This window comes from Osmia lignaria, chromosome 8 (assembly GCF_051020975.1).
Source record: "Osmia lignaria lignaria isolate PbOS001 chromosome 8, iyOsmLign1, whole genome shotgun sequence".
NCBI lineage: Eukaryota > Metazoa > Arthropoda > Insecta > Hymenoptera > Megachilidae > Osmia > Osmia lignaria.
In genome coordinates, this window is record NC_135039.1 from 5,039,584 (window position 1) to 5,064,472 (window position 24,889).

At 45.7% G+C, this 24,889-nt stretch overlaps 1 protein-coding gene across 1 annotated transcript; it reads right to left on the reverse strand.

Annotated features, from left to right (window-relative positions):
- Positions 1-1,503: 1,503 nt before the first annotated feature.
- On the reverse strand, positions 1,504-2,463 carry LOC143305551 (uncharacterized protein C21orf140 homolog). The gene has a single exon (XM_076689588.1). The coding sequence runs from the start codon at positions 2,461-2,463 to the stop codon at positions 1,504-1,506; it is 960 nt and encodes a 319-aa protein (XP_076545703.1).
- Positions 2,464-24,889: the final 22,426 nt, after the last annotated feature.

Here is a 24,889-nt window from a genome sequence, read left to right on the forward strand (position 1 = left end):
CCCTTGCTAACTGCGTAAAAACGGGAAAATCGTAATAACTCTTTTGTTAGAAACGTCTTTCTCACTCTGTTGCACAAAGCGTCAGCCGGTCCAACAAGGATCATCATTACCTGATTGTAACGATAGTATGAGAGAGTGGATGGATGAAAACGAATTTAAACAATGAAAGTAAGAATTGAGAACCCTTACGAAAGCGAACGTCGCGAACGTTCGACCGCCGTTCGAAAATCAAGGGTCGTTCGAAGCAATAAACACTATTGTATCGAAATTCTAAGAATTGCCAGGCGATAACGGCAAATTTTGAACAAAGGAACGTTCTCGAAGGAACGTTCGCCAGATTTAGAATTGTTTAAAATTCATAGAATGCGAAATGCCGAATTCATCAAAGCGATAGTTTTAATGTACGATAGATTATTGTAAAATGCGTAATTCGCCACGGCATTACAACCACCGTAAGCGCATTGTCCGCTTTTAAACATATTAGATCAGACTATCTTTATTGCAAATCAGGAAAGTGAATAATTTTGATCATGATATACGGATGACGGTTTCCTCTATCAAAACCTCTATTTCAATTTTAAACCTCATTCTACAATTCAATCAAATCGATAGTTATGAATTAATTCAATGCAAAAGTCATACTACAATTCAATGCGATTAGTTAATTATACGTATAAAGAGAAATACTGCGCAGTTTCTGAAAACCGTTGAAACTATCATGGCGACGAACTAGAAAAGGAAAGAACACCAAAGAAAGGGGATGAAGGATCTTCGTCTAGCTCGCGCGACTTAGCCAATCACCGGGCACGCGACACTTCCGAAAACGAACTACGATTCGCCAAACCGTCCCCCCCAAGGACGATGTTCGCGCGACGGGCCCTTCGACCATCGATTGCGCACGAAATTTGTTACTCTTGATCGATCAATCGTAAGTACTGTACGTGTCCACTAAGTTGAGACTCCTAAGGATTCGGGTCTGATTGGTCGAAGCCAAATGGGCCAAGCTAGGCACGCACACTTATACAGTTGAGCCACACGCATTCTCGCTATTCGCTCTCTAGGTTACAACTACTAGTAAAAATGAACTGTGACGCGTGGCAGAGAAAAAGAATGGTACGAGTCGAAATGAAGTGAGACGAAGCGAAGCAGCTCTTGCATTGGCGTAGATATTGGCTCTTGGGTAGACATTAGCTGTTGGGTAGACGTTGAAAATTTTAAATCGTCGCTGAGTATCTACCTATTAACATATTAACATCATATTTTAGTAATTAATATAAAACATTAATATTAACATTAATAATGAAATAACTCACATTTTCTTACTTTATAAGTCTTCCACAATTTTGTTGTTATTAATTGTTACTGCTCTTGCCGTTCCTCTTGCTGTTCCTCTTGCTTTCCCTTGCTGTATATGAATACATTGTAATTATATATTTTATCTTGCATAAATGCAAATACTTTATTCAATACGGAACGAACTAATTTTTAAATTATTTTACCTTATTAATCTTGAACATTGCTGCTGCTGCTGCTGCTGCTGCTGCTATTTGTATCGCTATCACTGCTATCAGTGCAACTGGTAGCGTTCATTGGACGTGTATCCACAATTTCCTCCATTATACTTTCCATAGCGTTGTCTCTTTCGACGTATTGCTTTTCAATTTTCTGAACGTGTTTACAAAATCCTACCCAGTCCTCTGTTGATACGTCATTAATTGCTTTTTCGGTCAAATTTGTTAATTCGATTGCTGTGAGTGTTGACGTATTGTTTTCTCGAATAATCCTTTTTACTTTCGCCCACGCCAATTCAATAGGATTTAATTCGCACATATACGGTGGCAATATAAGGACATTATGTCCATGCCTTTTGAATAATTCGTCCACCTTATATGTTTTGTCCAGACTTTTATTTTGTTGTATCAATTCCACCAGTTGATATTTCTTCATGGTGGCTGCATGCTGGATATTGTTTTCTCCTAACCACTTTATCATATCTGATTTTTTCCCATATGCAGTTGGTGGTTTGTTGATCTGTACCGTGTGGTATGGGGCATTGTCCATTACAATTATTGAATGGAGGGGGATATTTGGCAACAATTTTTCATTGATCCATTTTTCAAAATTAAGGGCATTCATTTGCCCGTGGTAGTCTCCCGTCGTACTTCGCGCTTTAAATATTAAAGCAGCACCGTTGACAAATCCTTCTTCCCCACCGGCGTGTACAATTATGTATCGGTGGGAAGAGCTATTGTTTTTCAGTATTCCCATTTCTTCATTACTCTGCCAGCATTTACTGAATGACAATGTGTTGTCCACCCACGTTTCATCCAAATATATTATATTTCTTCCTTGCTTTCTATATGAATCTATGGCGGTTAAATACTTGTCGCGCCAGGCAACGATATTTGGTTTTTCCACCAAGATTTTTCTAATGCTAGTGGATTTTTTCCACCTATATCCCATTTTGTGCATTAGTCGCTGTAACGTTCGAACTTTCCATGGGAAGTCAAGCTGTTCCCGTATAGCGGTCAGCAGCTTCGGGGTTGTCGGAATTATCTTCCTTGTATACAAGTCGTGGATAATATTGCGAATCATCAGTTTTTCACCGTCAGTGCAATGAAACGTCCCCACAGTGCGAAGCCTTTTGTTTTCTGGTCCCATTGTTGATGATGAGGATGATGAGGTTTCACCTTTAATTCGGTACAAAGTCGCACGTGATACACCCGTGTAATGACACACCCTTTTTGCTGATTGTTCAATGCGACAACTCAATTTGTAATTGCGAGCCTCTTCGTCACACTTCTCGGCGATTCTCTTAATTACTTTCCGGGCCTCGCTTCGCACTGTTTGTCCTTTCTTACGACTTTCCATAATGATTTTATTTATTAAATTTCTAATGACTAATAATATAATAAAAAACTATATAGTAAAAAAACACACAAAATACTATATAAAAATAGAAAATAAATGAAAATTATACTCTAAAAAACACACAAAATACTATATAAAAATAGAAAATAAACGGTAAAATAAAAACTAACACTAAATACTATAAATATTCGAAAAAAATAGAAAAAATAGAAAAAACCAAAAAAAGAAATTAAATATCTAGAAACACTTTGAAAAATCGTACGATGTGGACACTAGGAACGCTCTGGGAAAACTGCTTGGAAAGAAATTTGTTCTTCCCAATACAGTAAAATTGACTTCATACTACCAAATCTTCCTTTACCTGCACATTATTACTCCCCCAATAAAACTCCTTCGTAGCCATCAGATGTTCGAATCTGGCAATCACGTGTTCGTTACTACCTTAGATCAGTAAACATACCTGAAAATTGTTGGGGTACGCAGGAAAATACATTACAAGTCACAATTATTTCAAATTTCAATTACTTCAGATTTATATTTTTAAATCGCATAATTACATGTCAAAACCTATATAACAACACAATGCTTTCATTTCTTCGGGTATATATCATGTTCTATTATAAAGAAGTATGGATATTTTTCGTGGCAATACATAAATTTTATTACAACCGCCTAACAAGTGTCAAAATGCTACGACTATGTCAAGTTACGTCAAGCTGTGCCACGTGCGGGGGCTAGACGAGGGTTCGAGGTGGGGAGTAGGCAGAGCGTTTCACACCTCGAGTCTCAACTTAGTAGACGCGTACAATACGTGATCGGGAGCCCGTGTGTCCGAGAGACAGAGTTATTTGGAAGTTCGCGATATTCTCTCTGCGGTAAAGTCCTCCGCTGAGCGAGGCAGAGTGCCGTGGTAGTTAAAATAATCGGAATTCTGTATAAGGACTCACAGACGCGCACGTTAAATCTTCCTTCTACCTAAAATTCTATCTTTTCTTTCTGATTTTAAATCGTTTGCTCGCGTAGTTCTCGTATTAACTTCATTCCGCGTAAATTATATATTGATTGTTTCCGTAATTAATCGTAATTCGTAATTCGATATTCGTTTGTCTTTCGTCGACATACTCGTCCGTAATAATCTGTTTCCGCCGCGACAAGTGCATTAATCGACATCTTACCGTTTCTTTGGTGTTCCAGATCATCGAGCGAACACAAAGCGAATTTAGCAAGCGAGTTATCTTGTATTTTATTGTACAGCATAACGGTAAGTCGTTTCAATTACATTTTTCGATCACGACGTTTATCAATTGGCAAAACGGGCGATCTGGTCCAGCCCTTCGGGGTTACGAGAGTGACTCAGGTCAGATCGTTCCACCGTACCAGGTATCAACTGATTTCAGTATTAATTTTTTTGTTTATTACATCTCGAAATTCCAATTTCTTTTCCCGTCATCAAAAGGGCGCCTTAGTCCAGCTCTTTCGAGAGGTACGAGAATTTCTCAGGCTGAGGTGTACCACGGGCGAAAACCGCCGATTTTATAGTTAAATTTGGAAGGCGGAATTGTGATAATCATATTCACGCGCCCGGTAATATACTCGTCGGTTTCAGTTGTGATATTAGAGCGCTTTATACAATCATATTTTGTTAATTAATTTTAAGCATCTTTACATTTGTTCATATTTTTGCAAACTGGTATTTTCTATATTAACGAAATTTCTAAATTATTAAACTTTCAATTTTGACATTTCACAGTTACCAATTATCTGATTTTTCATTCACGATTAAACCAGTTTCATTTAGTTAAACAGTTTCAAATTTATTTCAAACACACCTCTGTTACGTCCGGGTTCATTTTCATAAACCCGACTGTTCGGTCCCAAGTACCGATGCTAGTGTTATAACCCAACCACCCCGCTCCGATGACCACCACGTGGGCCAGCAAGGAATGGTCACGGTCACTAACCATACTTCCAATTCCAATGCATTTTTCACCCCCCACTCTCGATACAACCCATAGTATAAATACAGCCGATTTTCACCCCGTAGACACTTCTCGAAAAAACACGGTCAGAAGCACTTCGTGCTGTGAAGCTAGCTCTCGATCATCTTAAACGCACATACATAATTTGTATAAATAAACAGTTGTTTTAAAAAACGCATTGGACAAGTTTCCGAACCATCACATCCTAACAAAACTCGACTCCCCTGCCGCGAATCAACGTCGCAAGCAACGGCACAAACGTGTAACCGGGAATTACAACCCCGGGAAATTCGAAACGACGAATTCCGGTGCTCTGGGACGTTACACCGACCTTGCGTTCCTCATCGGGTGCGCTGCACTTGGAAACTATCCACGTGAGGGGCGCAAGCAAGGGCCTTTCTTATTTTCTTTCTTCCTCGTTTACCTGTTCGCGCTCCTCCGATCTTGTGTTCTTCCGTCGGGTGCGTGTGCACTTGGAAGTGATTCCTCACGGAGAACACAAGAAAGGAGTTTGAGATTAAAATTATAATTCTCCTTTTCCTTTTCTTTTACTAGTTTCAATAGTAACCATCAATATACCAAATTTGTGTACCTCGCCAGTGCGAAGCACTTGGAGATAATCCCAGGCGAAGCACACAAAGGAGGCTATATTTAGTTCTTTCAAATAATACGAGTCGATCTTTCCTTGGGATGATTGTCTAGTCGAAACTACGCAGCGACAAAAACTTCGAAAGTCGAAACCGTTTAGGGAGAAGTATCATAAACATCCTTCGCCGCGCGGTTAAGCAGTGCGACGCACTTGGAAATTTCCCAACTTAACCGTGCAACATAAAGAAGAATTTTCTTCTATTCATTTAGCGAGGTACCTCTCGTACCTGCAAAGTATGCGTCAGCCTGTCCTTCCACCAAAGAATGAATGCGATTAAGAACGAAAGTGATTGGAATTGAACGAAATGAAACTGTTTGAATGATATTGGAATGCAAGGGTTTGCGTGACAACCGCTGTAGTTCGAGATTGTTCACGAATGTTCGAGACAAAGGTCGATCGAGACAATAAACATCGTCGTTAAACGTTAAACGTAGAACGTTTCGAATATACGTAAATCGTTGAAATACGAATAAGAACGTTAATAACTTATAAGCGCAGAGTGAATTAACGAATGAATAATAATTAACTTTATTCAATTAATGATCATTCAAAACAGTAAATCAAATATCTGTAATAAAACGAAGACCTCTTTCGATACCGGAAATGTCATTGATAAAAGCCTCTTTGATTAGCAAATTCGAATAAATTAAGTCGTAATAGATTTCGAATATTCCAGAAACTTTAGAATTGCGACGCATGAAACCAGTGTAGCGTTAGAGGGGTAGAAAGAAATGGACAACCTTAGACGAAGGTAGAAAGAAAAGTCAAGAAGGGATGAGAGAACTAGGAAGAGCGGCCAACTAGCCCAATACGCGCGGGATTTCCCCTCCGACACGTACCCTGATTTGCCAAATGATGTCCCCACTTTGGGCCCTTGATCGCGGGTCGAACCCTGAGACACGATCGCTTGACTGAGGCAAATCACTCTTCGTCGAAAAATCGCAAGGTGCATGACGGGGAGCCCGTGTTCGCGTAGAGATAGAGTTGTTAGTAAAATCGCGTAATTAGATTGCTCGGCAAGTCCTCACCAAGGCAGAGTGTCGAGAGTGTTTCGGTTCGCGGTTTTGTGACAAGGACTCATACGGATACGTTAAATTCATTTCACACTTTTCAATGATCTATCTTTTCTCTTTCGTTTTTAAACCGTCCGAATAAATTAATAATTATTTTTCTTTCTTTTTCCGCGTCGCGTCGATTTTGAAATCCTTTTGTATTCGTCTCGTAATTAATCGTCCCGTAATACCGTAATAAAGGCCGATCGCGAACGCGTAGTGCAAGTGGCAGTTTTCTCACCTCTTCTTTGACTTTCAGATTTCTAGACAACACCAGCGACTAAGCAATCAAAACAAAGTCTTATCATATATTATTATACATCGATCTTGGTAAGTTGTCCATTTCATTTTTATCCAATACGACGAATCTGGACGTAGTGAGGCAAAACGGGCGATCTACGAAACCGCGTATTCTGGAAAATTTCCCTCTAGATCGTGCCGTTCAGTATAGAGACTCAAGGTATCGAAAGTTTAATTATTATTATTAAATAAATTCCACACGCAAAGAAGACGGCCCCACAAAACCGTGGCTCTGGTAATTTACCCTCTGGGACCGTTCTTTCTTTCTTTTCCGCGCATTAATTCTTCGCCGAACATCGTTGCTCGAATCATCGAATCATTAATCAAACTTTAATTAACCAATAATCAATAGCTTCATTTTCATATAATTCATATCTTTCTTTATAATATATTTATTTTCTCTTGTATTTCAAACAGCTCGTATTTTCTGTTAACCAACCACTTTTAATGTCACGTTTATTTTTCTGAAATTATATTTTTGTTACACCTAATCAGTTTTAATTCATTTGCGTTTCAAAACACTTCCTTTCCTTCATTTTCACGCCTACCATCTAAACACAAATTCATACGAGGGGCCCGTATGGGACTAGAGCATTGACGAACCCGATTAATCTCTCAATTAATCTATTAACTCATTTAACAACTCTTTTATTGTTCTAATCGTGAGTGATCCAACATCGTCACGAGCGATTGGAACTGGTGGCAGCGCTAATACCGTTCTCAACCGCGTATTAACCATCATTAATTAATTTTTTCAAAATTAATTTTTTTTTCATTTTTGTACGTCGCGCGCCGTATCTCGCTCGCGACGTAACACCTCACACATTTCAGCCAAACACGCCTACCAACTCATACAGATTCAAGGAGGGACCCGTACGGGACCAAGCGTTGAACGAACCCAACGAAAGGCTAATAATTATAACTTCTTAACATCTTATCAATTTTGTCTTTCGTCTTTTAATTTGCCGAGAGCGTTAGCACGCTCAAGACTGGTGGCAGCGATACCAACCATCGCGCTGAAATAGGAAAGTAGGTATTGTGGGTTGAATTCCAACCAATTAATTGAAATTTAACCACCCTAAATCCTACAAATTATATTTTCCTTTTTACGTTGCGCCGTCGCACGCGCAACGTAACAAAATTTTGGTGGCAGCGGTGGGATACTCAGCGTTAGCTCTCTGAATCTGTGTAATTTGAGATGTTTGAAAATTTCTATATTTCTGTATTAATAAATTTTATAATCTCTGAAATCACAATTGAGGCAAAACCGGGACATTATAGATACCCCCTTTTGCCAGACTTGCCGCACTGCGAAAAGCGAATTATTATTTGTGTAATTTGTGAAATTATATCTTGTAACGTGGTGACACCCGTGCCCCCCCGTTACAATCGCTGCGCTTTTCCCACTTTACACCTCCACCTCAAAACCACCCGTAACCCTTCCCTCATCTAACCCTTTTCCCCTGCTCACCGGTGGCGGGCCGATGGAGGCGACGGAAGACCTACAAGGAATACCCGCAGAAGGAGCTACGAGGCCGGCGACAGACCCCTAACCCTTCCTCCAAGGAAACGGAGCAACATGGGACTTCGAAGAAATAGACGAAGCTGCCCAACGGATGCAAAACGTCCACCCGGAGCCATCTGTCGCCGAGCCCGAAGACCTCAACCCACCCGTCATCGCGGGATATCCGCCAGCCCCATCGACCCCGAGCGCCGGTGTATCGAAGATCGATAATCGATCTATCCCGTTGCCGGAAGAGGCCCCCTTCCTAGTCCCATCCCCTCCCCAAAACCATCCCGCGACGGTTTCGTCGTCGCAGCAGCGGGTCAATTGAGCCTGAGGCTACGCGTTAGAGAGTACCGAGAGCGAGAGTATCAAAATTTTGAGAAAGCGATCAAGCGAGAGAGTGCGAGGAGATTCGGGGTGAGTCCCTTATCGTAATTTTCTCCGCCCGCGCATTGTTCGACGTAGAGACGAGTCCCCCTTTTGGTTTTCCAACCACAAAGTTTTTCTCATTCGCGTAACGTAGACGAACTTTCCTGCGAACCCCTGTTCCGACCCTAGAGATTTCCTTTCCCACACTAGTCCTCCTTGCGTACTCCCCCGCGAAGTATTGTACGGACGTAAGTGCCCCGAGACCCATCCCCTGTAAGACACCCACAATCACCCCCCTTTCCCTTTTTTTGATCTTAATCGCCACAGCGAGTGGCTGGCGCCCAACGTTTGTGAGAGAGAGAGAGTTGTAAAGTAAAGTCTGCGAAGAGAGTCTGGTATAGAGTGAACCCCCGAAAAGGGTCACAAATTTGGCGCCCAACGTGGGGCCGGGAAAATAATAAAATAATAAAAAGTTCATAAACTCTCGCGTTTGAGAAAATTTTTGTGATTCCGCCGTTAAAGACCGAACATTCCCGAAATTACGACGCAGAAGGTAACCGTTGCCGAGAGCCTCTTGTTGCCGTTTTTTTTCAAGTTTCGACGGTCGAACGCGGCGTGGTGTTTGAAATCGGATCTTCGAACGTCCTAGAGAACAATAAACTCCGTAACCGACACGTGCGCCGTTTTCGACCTAACCGTCCTATTATTGACATTAGTGAAACTGAATTATTATCTGTGCCGAAAATATATTTCTTTGTGTGCCCTCCCAAATTCAAAAGTTATTGCTCGCGGTTTGCCGATATCGAGGGCCCGGTCGTGCCTTTGCCGACCGTGAGCACTCTATCGAGCCGCTATCGATTTTGGATTTTCCTTTTTTTTCAGTCCCCCCTTTTTTTTTATTGATTATCGACCATCGCATACTGGGTTTTCCCGATTTTGCAATAAAGCCGGGAACTGTTGTATTGAATTGCTTGTTTTCTTCCCATCGCATTCCCTCTTTTCTTTCAGGATCCTTAAACTTTTTTTTGGGTTTTTTCTCCCCCGTTTTTTTGATATTATCGTCACTCCGCGGAAAGTATTACCGAAACCGCGAGTATGGATTCGGCCGAGGCCCGCCAGATGCGGGCGCATATCGGCGATTTACAAATTATAGAATTAACAAGATTGATGGACCACGCGCATTTAAATTTGTATGGTACTCTGGACGACCTTCGCGACCGCTATTTAAGGGCGGAGGTCCGTCGTGTCCATGGCCCGGACGCTGCGCCCTGGGACATGACGAACGACACTGCAGGTGAGAGTCTCCCGTTCACCCTTTCCTCGGCGTGGGTAGCCCCCTCCGCCGACGATCCTCCTCCCGAACCTTCCCCGGATTCCCCTCCAGACCCAGGTGACGAACCTGGCGAGGGAACCGATCCACCCACCTTTGGAATCTCCCCCGATTCTTTCCCCGAATTACCGCACACCTCCTATATCCCCAATCCCGCCACAATGGCCTCCACGGCCACCCCGGCGACCACTACCACCACTATCACCTCCATCTCCCATCCGATCCCGGCACAGACTCTGCTGATCGACCTTGACCAGTCCCCGAATAACGACCAACTGTAATCGGCCTCTAGACCAACTGTAATCGACCGGGTAGCGTTCGCGCCGGCGCCGGTCGAAGGACGCTCGAACCTTGCACCTCAAATCCCCTCCAACCCCCAAAACAACCCTTTTGATAATCCTCCCGCAATACAATCTCCCCAATTCCCGTCCCATGATCCCTTCTCCCGCTCTTCAGATTCTTCCCATGCATATCGTCATGACCAAGGAGTTATCCCACCCTCCTTGAGTAGCACCCGCATCCCCTTCCGTGTCCCTGAGCCTCCAATTCCCCACTCGTCCCGGTGGTCTAACCATATTCCAGCCCCGAGCCAAGACACTCGAAATTTCACTTACTCCCTGCCGAACCCATCAAACTACCCGCCTGGCCCACTCCCTCTCCCTTGCCCGTCATTGCCACCCCCACCGCGCGTCCAAACCTCCCTATCCCGCACGAACCCCTTCCACCCCTCAGCCAGCGAGTCCCGGGGTCCCCGGCGAGGGGCGGGAGATTGTCGCGCTTCCGAGCTTTTCCGGAAGTGGCGGATCTCCTTCGCGGGCGATCCCGGGGAGGACGGAGAGGGGTTCCTCGAAACCCTGGCGGAGTATGCAAGCGGGAATGGGATCACGGAGGACGAGATGTTGAGGGTAATCCCTTTCGTCCTCACGGGTTCCGCGCGGGTTTGGGCGCGCGGGCAAGCCGGGTGTTGGACGACCTACGAGGAGTTTCTGGAAGATTTCCGCCTCCAATTCGTGCCGACAAACTATCAGGACCGGTTATGGTGGGACATAATCACGCGTACCCAGGGAGGACAAGAAACCCTGGCGGAGTACTTACGGAAATTACAAATGATGTTTGCTCGCGCCGAACCTCTCATTCCCGAGTGCGAGCGACTGGCCATCGCGAAACGAAACCTTCACCCCCGATACAAATACGTCGTCGATTTTCACCCTCCCCAATCCTTCCGAGACCTTCTTAAACTAGGTGCATGGGTAGACGAGGCCCAGAGGCACACTCGCGACTATCGGGAACCACCACCAGCGGAAACGTCACTTATCCCTGAATGCGGGTACGTACCACCGAAAGGTAATAAATCCAAGCTGGCGGCGGCGGCAGAGACCGTCCCGCCATCCTCGAACCGTCCTAAACCTCGCAATTCTCCTCCTAGACCTACAACCCCTCCCAACACACCCCCAAGAACCCGACGGCCGCTCCCTGGGCCACGGGTCCCCCCTACCGCGCCACAGCCGTCCCGAGGAAATCCTTATCTTTCTCAGGATTCCAATATACCCCGATCTTCCGCCCCATATCGTCCCCCCACACCTCCTCCTCCCCATACGATTACAGAAATCCCCAGCTTGATGTCCCTTCCCATGGTCCCACCTCCAGCCGGATATCAAATCCCCACATCCACACAAACAGCGACCCCCAACCGCCCTACTTCCTATGCCCAAGCGACTTCCGGTCCCCGACAACCACCTCCTCGCAACGTAGCTCCACCAGACCAATCCTCTCCCCCCGGCCAATGTTGGAACTGTGGCCAAGCGGGACACTGGTTTGGCTCTTGCCAACGGCCGAGGAGGAAATTCTGCTTCCGGTGCGGAACGTTCGACGTAATCGCACCGGAGTGCCCGAATTGCTTGTCGGGAAACGCACGCGGAGGTCGGCGGTAAGGGTCGACGCAACCTCCCCGAAACCACCGATCCACCATCCCGGATCCCGTGTGGGACATACACCAACATTCCTTCCAACCGCCCCTATCCCCACCCCAACGAAACCCCCCTCGGCAGAGTCCCGTACAGAACCCTACCCAGGCGATAATCGCATTTTCCTCCCCGTGCAACACGGGAAATACCTCTTCCAAGCCCTCCTAGATACAGGCGCAACCCATTCTTATGCAGGTCCCAGAATCGCTCGACTATTTGAATCTCACCTGACCCCCTCCCAAGCCTGTATGATCCTAGCCAACAACGTGACAGAGAGAATCCTCGGAGAAGTCACCGTCGCGATCCAGATCGATGACGAAATCCATAACCTCCCCCTCCGCGCAAGCGAGTCATTGGGGTATGAGGTCGTCCTGGGAATGGACTTTATCACTCGATTTGGAGTAACCATCGACGGAGACCTAAGGTCGTGGCGGACCCCGAATGGACCTTGTCACCCCTTTTACCCCGAATCCGTGACCCACCCCTTTCCCATGAATCCCGCCTGCGCAGGGCTCTCCGAAGCAAGCCCCGAGGAAATCTCGGGAGTTCGAACCCTGCTCGACCACCTCATTCCACCCCCATCCAGCACCTTAGGAACCACCCCTCTCGTCACCCATTCCATCGACGTTCAAGGTCACCCTCCTATAAAACAACGCCCTCTCCGTATGGCTCCCCGCGTTTTAGAGGCTGCACAAAAGGAAGTCGATTCTATGCTCCAGGCAGGCATAATTGAACCCTCCTCTAGCGCTTGGTGCAGCCGCCCTGTCCTAATCCCCAAACCCAATGGCTCCTATAGATTTTGCATAGACTACCGTGACGTTAACAAAGTCACCAAAAAAGACGCCTATCCCCTCCCTAGTATGGACCGTATCCTTGATAGCCTCCGAACCGCCCGTTATATCTCCAAGTTAGACCTCAGCCAAGCCTATTTCCAAGTTCCCCTTGACCCCTCCAGTAAAGAAATCACTGCTTTCGCAGTCCCCGGTAGAGGCCTTTTCCAATTTACCCGTATGCCCTACGGCCTCACCAACGCCCCCGCAACCTTCCAACGCATTATGGATAAGTTAATCACCCCCGATTGGGAGCCGCACATTTTCGCGTACTTAGACGACGTGGTAATCGCGACCGAAACGTACGAGGAACACTTAGAATGGCTCGCGAAAGTTTTAATCCGTTTGAGGGAAGCAAATTTAGAAATCAATCGCGAAAAGAGCGAATTTTGTTGTTCCGAGGTCCGATACCTCGGCTTTTTAATAAATAAGGACGGCATGATAGCCGATCCTGAAAAAATTGAACCCATCCTTTCCTATCCCCCTCCCACAACCCTCAAACAACTCCGACGTTTCCTTGGAATGGTTAAATGGTACTCCCGATTTCTAAAAGATGTCTCCAAAGACCAAACTCCCCTTACCCGCCTCCTACAAAAGGATGTTGCTTGGGAATGGGGTCCCGAGCAACAATCCGCGTTTGAAACCCTGAAAAATGCCCTAACCAAAACTCCCGTCCTAGCCCGCCCTGACTTTACCCTTCCCTTTTCCCTCCAAACCGACGCTAGCGATACGGCTATCGGGGCAGTTCTCGTACAAACCGTAGACGGTGAAGAGCACCCGATAGCCTACGCAAGCCGTTCCCTCACCCGTGCGGAGAGAAATTACTCCGTAACGGAAAGGGAGTGTCTGGCCGTCGTGTGGGCGACCCAAAAGTTCCGTCCTTACGTTGAAGGGTCCGAAATTACCGTGGTGACGGACCACAACAGTCTCCGGTGGCTTCACCACCTTAAGGACCCAACTGGACGATTAGCCCGGTGGGCATTGACCCTTCAAGGTCAACCCATGAAAATCGTCCACCGAAGGGGAACCCACAACGTCGTGCCAGACGCTCTCTCCCGAATGTACGGCGACCCCGTGGGCGGCATGGCCGCCGTTGGCAACGATCCCGATCCCTGGTACTCCAATAAGCTTCGTGACGTTAGTGATTTCCCCTCCAAATATCCCGACTGGACAATTGTAGACAACCGACTTTACTACCACCGTCCCAATTCCCTCCTAGATCCCATAGTACCCGACCTTGATGGTTGGAAATTAGTCCTCCCCCTCTCCTCCCGCCCAAGAGCCCTTTCCGACGCCCACGATCCTCCCCAATCCGGTCACCTTGACATCGATAAAACGTATCACCGTCTGACGCAGGACTTCTATTGGCCTGGAATGTTCCAGGACGTGGTCCAATTCGTCAGACGGTGTCTCCAATGCCAGCAAAGTAAAGTTCTGCAGCGGACACCGGCGGGGTTGATGAGGGAGCGCCCGGTGGAGGCGCCCTGGACCGTCGTGGCTGCTGATATCATGGGTTCCTTTCCTCCTAGCAAATCCCAAAATAAATATCTCCTCGTTTTCCAAGACCTTTTCACGAAATATATTGAAGTAAAACCCCTCCATAAAGCCTCTGCCAAACCAATCCTTTCCGCTTTTGAATCCCTCGTCCTCCACCGATGGGGATGCCCCAAATTCCTTCTTACAGATAACGGTACCGAATTTTGTAACAAGGACGTGACGAACAGACTGACGACGTACGGAATCAAACAAACGACAATTCCTCCTTACCATGCCCAAGCCAATCCCGTCGAAAGAGTTAATCGAACCCTTAAAACAATGATAACGACGTTTATTGGAGAAGACCACCGAAACTGGGATAGACACCTTCCTGAATTTTGTTTTGCCTATAATACCGCCGTACATTCTTCTTCCCTCGTTTCTCCCGCATTCCTCAATTTTGGTCGAAACCCTCGTCCCATCCAAAACCTCCGCCACGAGATTAAATCGGATTCCTCAATAATTCCCCGAAATCCCCAAGAATGGTCCAACCGCATTTCCCGCTTAACCCTTTTATACGATATAGTTCACAGAAATCTAGAAAAGGCTTCCTATCGCCAAGCTTCCTATTATAACCAAGGGCGTCGGGACGACCGATATCAAATCGGTGACCTCGTCATGAGATGCCAACGAATTCTTTCCTCCGCCGCCCACAGTTTTGCATCCAAACTAGCCCCGAAATTTTCAGGTCCCTACACAATCTCCAAAATCCTTTCCCCCGTAGTTTATGAACTAAAAGGCCCCGACGGAATTACCATTCCAAAAGTTCACATCAAGGATCTTAAACCCTTCCGACCCCCTCCAAACTTTGACGATGCAATGTCCGAAAACCTTTCAATAAGTCAAAATGTTAATGATATTTCACAACCAGGACCTTCCTCACAACCCCTCGACATTTCCACCCGACCAACACCCCATCCAATACCCGCACAAACTCCCCCTTCCACGCCTATCCCCACTTTGCCTCCTCGCCGAGGACGGGGAAGACCCCGAAAAATCCCAGCATCCCAAAACGTTCCACAGATCATACACACACCACCCGCTCCTGCTCCACTCCCCCGCCGAGGGCGAGGGAGACCCAGGAAAATCCCGATACTTTCGGACAACTAGCAAATTGCAATTCCTGTACCCATCCCTACTCCACCCCCTCGTAGAAGACGAGGGAGGCCCCGGAAAACTCAAGTACCCCCAAATCCCACACAAACCATACCCTTCCAACCAGATCCCCCTCAACCACCTCGTCGAGGACGAGGACGACCCCGAAAATACCCCCTTAACCCCCTAATGAACGTAATCAGAACGGAACAACCCTCCATACCCCCCCTCATGTCCTTACACATTCCTCAGCCTACAAAACTCCCAACAACCAATAAATATCAAACCCCCGAAGAGGGGTAACAAATTTGGCGCACAATCCTCGGAAAACCGGAGAACGAATAATGACCAATAAAATAAAATAAAATTTTGTTTTCTCGTTCTCTCCATACGCGAGCGGTAAGTGACGATAATATAGATTAAAGACAATAATAGCCCACCCCCACTAGCGTCAACCCTAATAAGAGCCCACCGGAAAATCCCACTAACCTAATTGTACCCCAACAGAGATGTTCGCGTCAAGAAGAGGTGGACGAGGCCGGGGCGCCAGGGCCCGGGCGAGGAGGCCGGCGCCGCGGAGACCGCGGCTGTGTCGAGGCCGACCGCCGGCACAGGTGACGAGCATAGCCGTCCAGACGGACTCGGAGGAGTCCAATTACATAACCCCACCCCTAACCCCCACTCCTCCACCTACACCACCCACCCCCGAACTTCCCCCATCATCCACACCCTCAACCCCATCCCAGGCCGCCACTCCCCCCACCGCCTTACCCACCATCCCCTCACCCTATAAGCCCCAAATAAAAAAATTACAAGCAGCCCTCCGCCGTATCCCCATCCCTACCCCAGTCCCGCGCCTCATCCCTTCCCCACGCACGAGCCCCCCCGAAGACCCTCACCTGGCCGAGCTGCGGGCAGCAGCGGCCCGCGTCAGGGCACAGGAGGGCCCGACCCAACCCCCCACCCCAACCACACCAACGCACACCCGAACCCCCTCACACCCGTCCCAAACCGTGGCAATATACCCACTGGTATCCCGTCCCACATCCCCCGTATCCCCCACCCGAGCCCGCTTCCACCTTTTCGAGTTATATCCTCTCCCACCTCAAACCCCAACACGTCCCCAATCCCCCGTAATACCCCCCCTGATGTCCCTCCACATCCCACCGCCACCCCTAATGTCCCTCCGAATCCCCAAACCCCGTAACCTCCCTTAAACTTTCCTCCTTCCCTTTCCCGCCCACCCCACGCACACCCCGACACCCCATAACCCAACCCTCCCTTAAAGAACAATGACCATTTTTTTTAATTTTTTTTTGGACGACCGACCCAGACAGGGACAGACGGACCACGACAGTTTCCTGCGGCTTCACCGCGTGACCCATATTGAAACGTAGGATATCGAAACGTTTCTTAACAATCTCGACAAAATCCCAATGTCGCCATAATCTAAGACAGACACGGACGGACGCGACAAAGACTGACCTCCCCCTTCCAAGCAATTTAAGAGGACCCTCCTCACCCAGTCCTCCCCTAACCCTCATAAAACAAAGCTCAGTACAAAGTCCGCAAGGAAAATCAGGTAAAGACTTATACAAAATTCCGCCCCAGAATGTAGCCCCCTTCTTTTGTTCGGCCAGATGTTAATTCGTTTCCTTACAGGGTCAGCTTAAAACCAACCTCACCAGAGGAACGGCAACAGGAGGGTCGCTCGCGTCCGCGACCCCCCCTTGAATGAGAGCGCAGCATGGAAGCGTGAGTGACCGCGACAACACCACGATTGTACGCCTTTCCTCGCAGTTATTGTTTCCCTTTCTCTTCCCTTTCCCATTGCATCCACCGTTTCCGGTCAAGGCGGGGGGGTGTTGTAACGTGGTGACACCCGTGCCCCCCCGTTACAATCGCTGCGCTTTTCCCACTTTACACCTCCACCTCAAAACCACCCGTAACCCTTCCCTCATCTAACCCTTTCCCCCTGCTCACCGGTGGCGGGCCGATGGAGGCGACGGAAGACCTACAAGGAATACCCGCAGAAGGAGCTACGAGGCCGGCGACAGACCCCTAACCCTTCCTCCAAGGAAACGGAGCAACATGGGACTTCGAAGAAATAGACGAAGCTGCCCAACGGATGCAAAACGTCCACCCGGAGCCATCTGTCGCCGAGCCCGAAGACCTCAACCCACCCGCGGGATATCCGCCAGCCCCATCGACCCCGAGCGCCGGTGTATCGAAGATCGATAATCGATCTATCCCGTTGCCGGAAGAGGCCCCCTTCCTAGTCCCATCCCCTCCCCAAAACCATCCCGCGACGGTTTCGTCGTCGCAGCAGCGGGTCAATTGAGCCTGAGGCTACGCGTTAGAGAGTACCGAGAGCGAGAGTATCAAAATTTTGAGAAAGCGATCAAGCGAGAGAGTGCGAGGAGATTCGGGGTGAGTCCCTTATCGTAATTATTGTATTAGCGAGATCGAGGCAACGGCTATTTTCTCCGCCCGCGCATTGTTCGACGTAGAGACGAGTCCCCCTTTTGGTTTTCCAACCACAAAGTTTTCCTCATTCGCGTAACGTAGACGAACTTTCCTGCGAACCCCTCTTCCGACCCTAGAGATTTCCCTTCCCACACTAGTCCTCCTTGCGTACTCCCCCGCGAAGTATTGTACGGACGTAAGTGCCCCGAGACCCATCCCCTGTAAGACACCCACAATCACCCCCCTTTCCCTTTTTTTGATCTTAATCGCCACAGCGAGTGGCTGGCGCCCAACGTTTGTGAGAGAGGGAGAGAGTTGTAAAGTAAAGTCTGCGAAGAGAGTCTGGTATAGAGTGAACCCCCGAAAAGGGTCACAATCTATATTATATTTATATACATATATGTGTGTTGCGATAATTGTTCATCTAAAGTGAATTCAAAATTTCAAATATCTGGTTCTAGTCGAAATTATTTATTTATTTATTTATTTCCATTTAATATTTATCTAATTTATTTATTTATTTAATTATTTAATTTATTTTGTGTTTTGTCAAATGTCACATCCGGAAAATTTTACAAATTTGTCCACCTCATGTTCCCTTATTAAACCTTCGGGTTATAGGGGTCTCCTCATGTAAGGAGCGTGAGGGGGATAAATCACTTCTACATTATTTCAATGTTCTCTTCGACTCTGTGCTTTCTCATCAAGCCTTCGGGTTGTGAGGGTCCTCTCCATGTGGGAAATGCACAGGGAAGAGTTTGAGCTTATAATTATTCTATTTTTGTCTTTCCTTTCCTTTAGCTTCTTTTTCATTTCTCTATTCTTTTCTTTAGTTTATTACCCCTCCTTGAAGCTATCGTCGTGCTCAATTGCGTAGTAACAGAATTCGGGATAGAAAAACTCGGTTTCGACCGAGGAGAGGTATCGTAAACAGCGTTCGCGGCGCAGTTAGCCAGTGCTTCGCATTATAGGGGTCTCCTCAGGTTAACTGCGCAAAAGCGTAAAGATCAATTTATCTTTAGATTTTTAACCGATACTCTCCTCTTTTTCACGCGTAGGCGCCAGTCGGACTCAAACCCGATCGTACGTGCGAATTGAGTGTTGCAATGAAGGTATGAAATAGCATGAAATTCAAATATTCGAATGAGTGCAAAGGGCAAGGATAGAGAACCCTCACCAGCGAACGTTAACAACATGCGAGAACTGTTTAGAGACGAAGGGTCACACAGGGTAATAAAAGTCATTGTATCGAATTCCGAGAATTACCTGAAACTAAGACCCAACGGTACGATTTTGAACAGGAAGAACGTTCTCGAACAAAGTTCGCTGCGAATACAGGAATTATTATTCGAATATCGAACAATTGAATACTACTGAAATTATCAGTTAAACCATCGTATGCTATTAGGATTTTTAACGAAACACTTGCGCTACCACCGCAATTGGTATTGTTGATCGATTTCTCTGCGAACAAAATGATTATGGACAAGCCAACTGTTAATTAAGAAACCTCGTGATCACCGGTTCCATTATTCATACACAATAGTACAACGGATGTTATAATTACTTGCAAATTTATTGTTTAGTAGGTCTGATTTAAACTGTTAATAGATATTCACATCGTTGATTAGCTAAGATACGAAATTATCGAAAGCGTGGAACAATCCAGAAATTCTACGGCGTAGAAACACCGAAAAGCTGTTAGACAGAGAAAGAACACCAAGAAAGAGAGAGAGAAAATGATCTAGAGGATTTCGTCTGTCACGCGCCCTTAACCAATAGCGACGCACGCGACGCTGTCGTCACGCGCTATGATTTGCCGAAATGTCCCCACGCAGGACATCGTCCTCGCGACGGGCCCTTCCGGCTAGGATCGCGATCGATTCTGATCACTCTTCGTCGAACAATCGAGTAAGTCGGGACGGGAGCCCGTGCGTCTGGAGATAGAGTTGTCGTTCGTACTTCGTTGTAATTTACCTGCGCGGCAAGACCTACGAATTAGGCAGAGTGTCGTGAGAGTGAAATTCCGGATACGCGGCAAGAACTCAGAGACACGCACGTAAAGCCATTTCACACTATTAAACCTCTATCGTTCTCTTTCTTTTAATCCGTTGTTCGCGTAATTTTCGTATTAAATTTACTCGCGGTATTATTATATTATTCCGAAGAGCGTAATCGTCTTGTGTTCGTCTAATTAATTTTTGCAATAAACGACAAACGGGCGCGCGACAAGTGTAGTGCCGCCTCAGATCTCTCAACCTTTCTTGGTGTTCCAGATCAACCAGCGATTTTCAACGATCAACCAGCGAATTAACAACCGATTTTATCGTATATAATACTCTACATTCTCACGGTAAGCCTGTTCTGTACTAATTCGTCGAGCACGGCATTAACATTCAATTTAGATACGGCAAAACGGGCGATCTATTAAGCCTACGGGTTATAAGAGTCTCTTCATAGATCGTCCCGTTTCTACAGTCAGGTACCGATTATATTATTTTTCGCCATTTTAATATTCCGAATTTTTCAATCATCGCGAATATATGTGAGTGACGATTGTTTCGACTGCGAGGTATTTTATCAGGGACGACCTGTAAAGCCCTTCCGGGGGTTATAAGAGTCTCTTCATTCAGGTCGTTTCCTTGCGGATAGAAACCGCCTAAAGTCTGGTTTTCATTATATCCGGTCGAGGCAGTCGTCCTACGTTAACCATATATTTCTCACATTTCAAATACGTGTAATAATTACAATAGAAGCTCTCATTGTAAACCAAAGGTTAGACATTTTTCCGATTTTCATTTATATTATTATCGTACAATAGGTTAAGCATCTTTACCCTTGTTCAAACAGTATTGTTATTAGTTGAATTTACTTAACAGTTACTAACAGAAATCAAATAGAATCATTTTAGTATTCAAACAATAGTCATTGCGAAATTTAGTTCTGTTAGCTTCAATAGTTAATTTTGAATTAAATTACTTTCTTTTTGCACACTAAATTGCATTCACATTTCTTTCAAGTTCCATTTTGTATCATCTCCTTTATCATATTACATTTTAAATCCACGCATACCAACACAAGGTTTCAAGGAGGGACCCGTATGGGACCCAGAGCGCTGACGAACCCAACGGAAATAAATACTATCTAAATTTTACGTCTTTTAATTTCGTTCTGACCGTAGAGGACGCTTCCGCGTCATACGCGGTCAGAACTGGTGGCAGCGATACCTTTCTCATCGCCCAAAAATAAGAATAATTTCATTCACATTTTTCTCTATTTTTACGTTGCGCGCTCACGCAACGCGCAACGTAACACCATGATGTTGAACCAACGCGAATATCAATAACGGCGCATATGCGTAACATAACCCACAGCGCTAATAGCGCCTCTAGCAGCAAAAATGTGTAATCTACGCTGACGTAAGCATGACGTAGGTTCTAATGAAACTAATCGAAATTTATCGATGAAAAAACAATTAATATCTCATAAATAAATGCACCGATTGGGGTGTTATTACGCTCAAAAGAAAGAAAAAGACAAACCGAAGCAGATTGTGTTATTGGAATGATGTTCAGTTGCGTACTTTCTCTGCAACAGCAATTATTTTTTGCATAACGCTCAAAACGCTCTGCTTCGGGATAATATACTCGGTAGGGTCTCGCTGTCGTCGGCGGACCAGCCTTCGGCCTAAACTACTTGGCGTGGAGACTCTACCGAGTCTCCTGATTTTGTAGAGTATAACTCCCTGTTGGTTCCTACACTATCGATGCTCATTATCGACTGCTGCATGATGATTCACCGTATGCAGCGCCGTTTTTAAAACAAAAGAAGACGGCTTCCTCTCGGCACGCGTCTCTCCGCTAATGCGAGTTCCGTAGAAACCAGGAATTCGTGCGAGTCAGATCTCGCGATTATAATAGCGCAAGTTTTTTGGGTTTACAATAAAGGTATGCCAAGATTACGACAGTGAAGTAATTTCCCATCCTACACACCCCACACTCCCCATTGGTCCCGTAGAAAAATATTTTGAATTTTTTCATTCCTAACGACTCTTATTTCTTAAGGGCACAGACTCCTTATGCCATGACCTGTATGCGTGCACTCACACAATCAACGGAAGGCATGCACGTATACGCCATGTGTGAGAGAGACACTCGATTTCGTTGATTCCATTTTTCGTCTCGATGTTTGAGAATCCGCTCAGCCATGATGGCGCTCACGGTCGATCGATTTATCGATCGGGAGTCGCCCATCTAAGTCAACGCGTGAACAGGGGTCTTCTCACCGGCGTGCGCGCATCGACGCCATTATTGATCAACGATCACCCCGGTTCAGACACGTGCTCAGCTAGTTTCGTCTAATCAAGTGAGTTCAAGGGAAAATCAACGCTCAACAACCGATCAAGATGCACAGCACCCGTGCACGCGACTGGATCGACAGGTACAGATCAATTATACGAAAATACATTGTACACGCGAGCCGCCAACCACGTGTTGATGAAGCACATGATCAAGGGCACCATCACTCCGCTGGCCGAATTTATAAAATTAACGAGGCTTCTTGTTCACAACTATTGTTAAATTCTATGGATCATGGTAACAGATCAACTATCTCGATTTGTCTTTGTATGTTCAGCAAAATAATTATCGGATCAACGTGCTCACCAATTATTTTTTCTTTGACTCAAATAAATCAATTTGTAAAACCCATCCAGCAAGTGTAAAACTATTTCCGGCGCAGTCCTTCCGGAATCGACACCAATCCCGAACACTCGATATTTGCATAAATGAAATTTTCGCGGGTACAGCACACACGGGTAGAGTTCGCTACAGGTCGGTCTGGTCCGCTTTAACGCTAATAAACACCATACGTTGAGAAAAATGGAATTTTCGAAACTGTACGATTGAGACAGACGCTGTTGTAAGCAAACAATATGGCTGCCGAATGCTGCGTTCAGCTACATTTTAGCGAATATTGGACGATTTAATCGTTTTTTCACTGATAACAGAGCAGACCAACCTTCCTTGAACTAGCACAATATCACTGAAATTCGATTTTTCATAATTTATCACTTCTGGAAGACGTAAAATGGAATCTACGATTTGAAGAATTGATGATACAGAAAGTTGTAACAAACGAGCCTGAAGAACAATTCTGTATACCAAATGGCTTCAGTATCGTGGACATGCAGCACATCTTTGCTGAATTTCAGAAAATAGGTGACCATGCTAAAAACAGGGAAGACTGTGGAATTAAACACCTGAAAATAACCGGCATGAAACGGTCGGGCCTGAGGACCACCCTCAGTGTAATATGCGATAGGTGGAAATATAAAGGTGAAATCCACAATGAACCTCACGAAAGCAATAAAATGGAAACAAACCAGTGTGCAGTTGCTGGAACAATTGTAAATGGAGGCAGTTATGCCCAAATGGAGGAGTTCCTTGCAGCGATGAACATACCCTCCATGTCGAAGAAAGAATTTAGAAAGCATCACGATAAAATCGTGAAAGCACTAATTGTTGCTGCAGAAGAAGAGATGGTAGCAGCCGCAAAGGAAGAAAAACGCTTGGCCATTGAAAGACGCGATATTGTTCCTGGATTTGGAATCCCTCATATCCCCGTTGTGGCCGATGGAAGCTGTATGAAACGATCATATCGGACTGGAACGTATGATTCCGCGTCTGGAGTCGCCGTTATAATTGGATACCATACGAAGAAAGTTTTATTTATCGGTGTGAGAAACAAGGTGTGCCGGATTTGTCGATGTGCTGCGAAAAAGAAAAAAGAGCCACGGAAACACACCTGTTTCAAAAATTGGAGCGCAAGCCAAGCATCAACGGCTATGGAAAGTGACGCTATAGTCGAAGACCTCAAGACCAGCGTAGAAAAACGTGGGCTGATTTATTCAACACTGATTGCTGATGGGGACAGCAGCGTTTATAAAAAAAATTATAGATGCAGATCCATATAAAACGCAGATTCGTGTAAAAAAAATTGAGTACACGAATCATTTGTTGAGAAACTTTTGCAGAAAAATGAAAGAAGTTGTAAAGATGACAACATCTGGTCCACTGAAAAGAATCGTTGAAATCAGCATTCGGCGAATGCGTGCGGACATAGTAAAAGCCGGAGAGTTCAGATACAGTCAGCAAGTAACAACCGCTGATAAAATTAAGAATTTGTATGCCGACATACACAATGTTCCTAGCCAAGTTTTTGGTGAACACGCAGATTGTTCAAAACTACAATACTTCTGCGATGGAACGAGTAAAAAAGATGAAAAGAACATTGTTCCCGAACTGATGAAGATGGGAGTGTACGAACACATCAAAGAAATACTTCGACCTCTGTTGGCGCATGCTGAGAGTTTGCTGTATAACAGCAACAATAATGTCGTCGAAAGTTTCAACGGAATCATCGCAAAATATACAGGAGGAAAAAGATTGAATTTCGGCGAGAGGGGATCTTACACGGGAAGATGTGCTGCTGCTGTCCTACAGTATAACACAAAACAAGTGTTGTCGCGTCTGAATACGGCGATGAACAAGAAACCGCCCGTTATTTTACGCAAAATAGAAAGTAGAAGGAAGAAAGAAAATGAGAAATACAGTGAAAAGTGAAAGGAAAAAAAAATTACAAAGCACGTGCGGAGACAATTCCGTTCTGAAAAGGATTCCCATTACGGACCAAACGCTGAAAAGCTGGATATGGCTAACAATATTTATGAATTAGAGCAAAAAAAACATATGGAAATGTTACAGAATTGGCAAAATAGAAGAGATGCCATTGAAGAAGAAACCATCGGTCAAGCGAAAAATCCGAGATGGTTGAATTACAAATTTAAATTATTGACGGCCTCTAATTGCGGACGAATATGCCGTCGTCGAATTGGCACGCTCTGTGGAAATTCAGTGAAGTCGTTAGTGTATCCACGACTG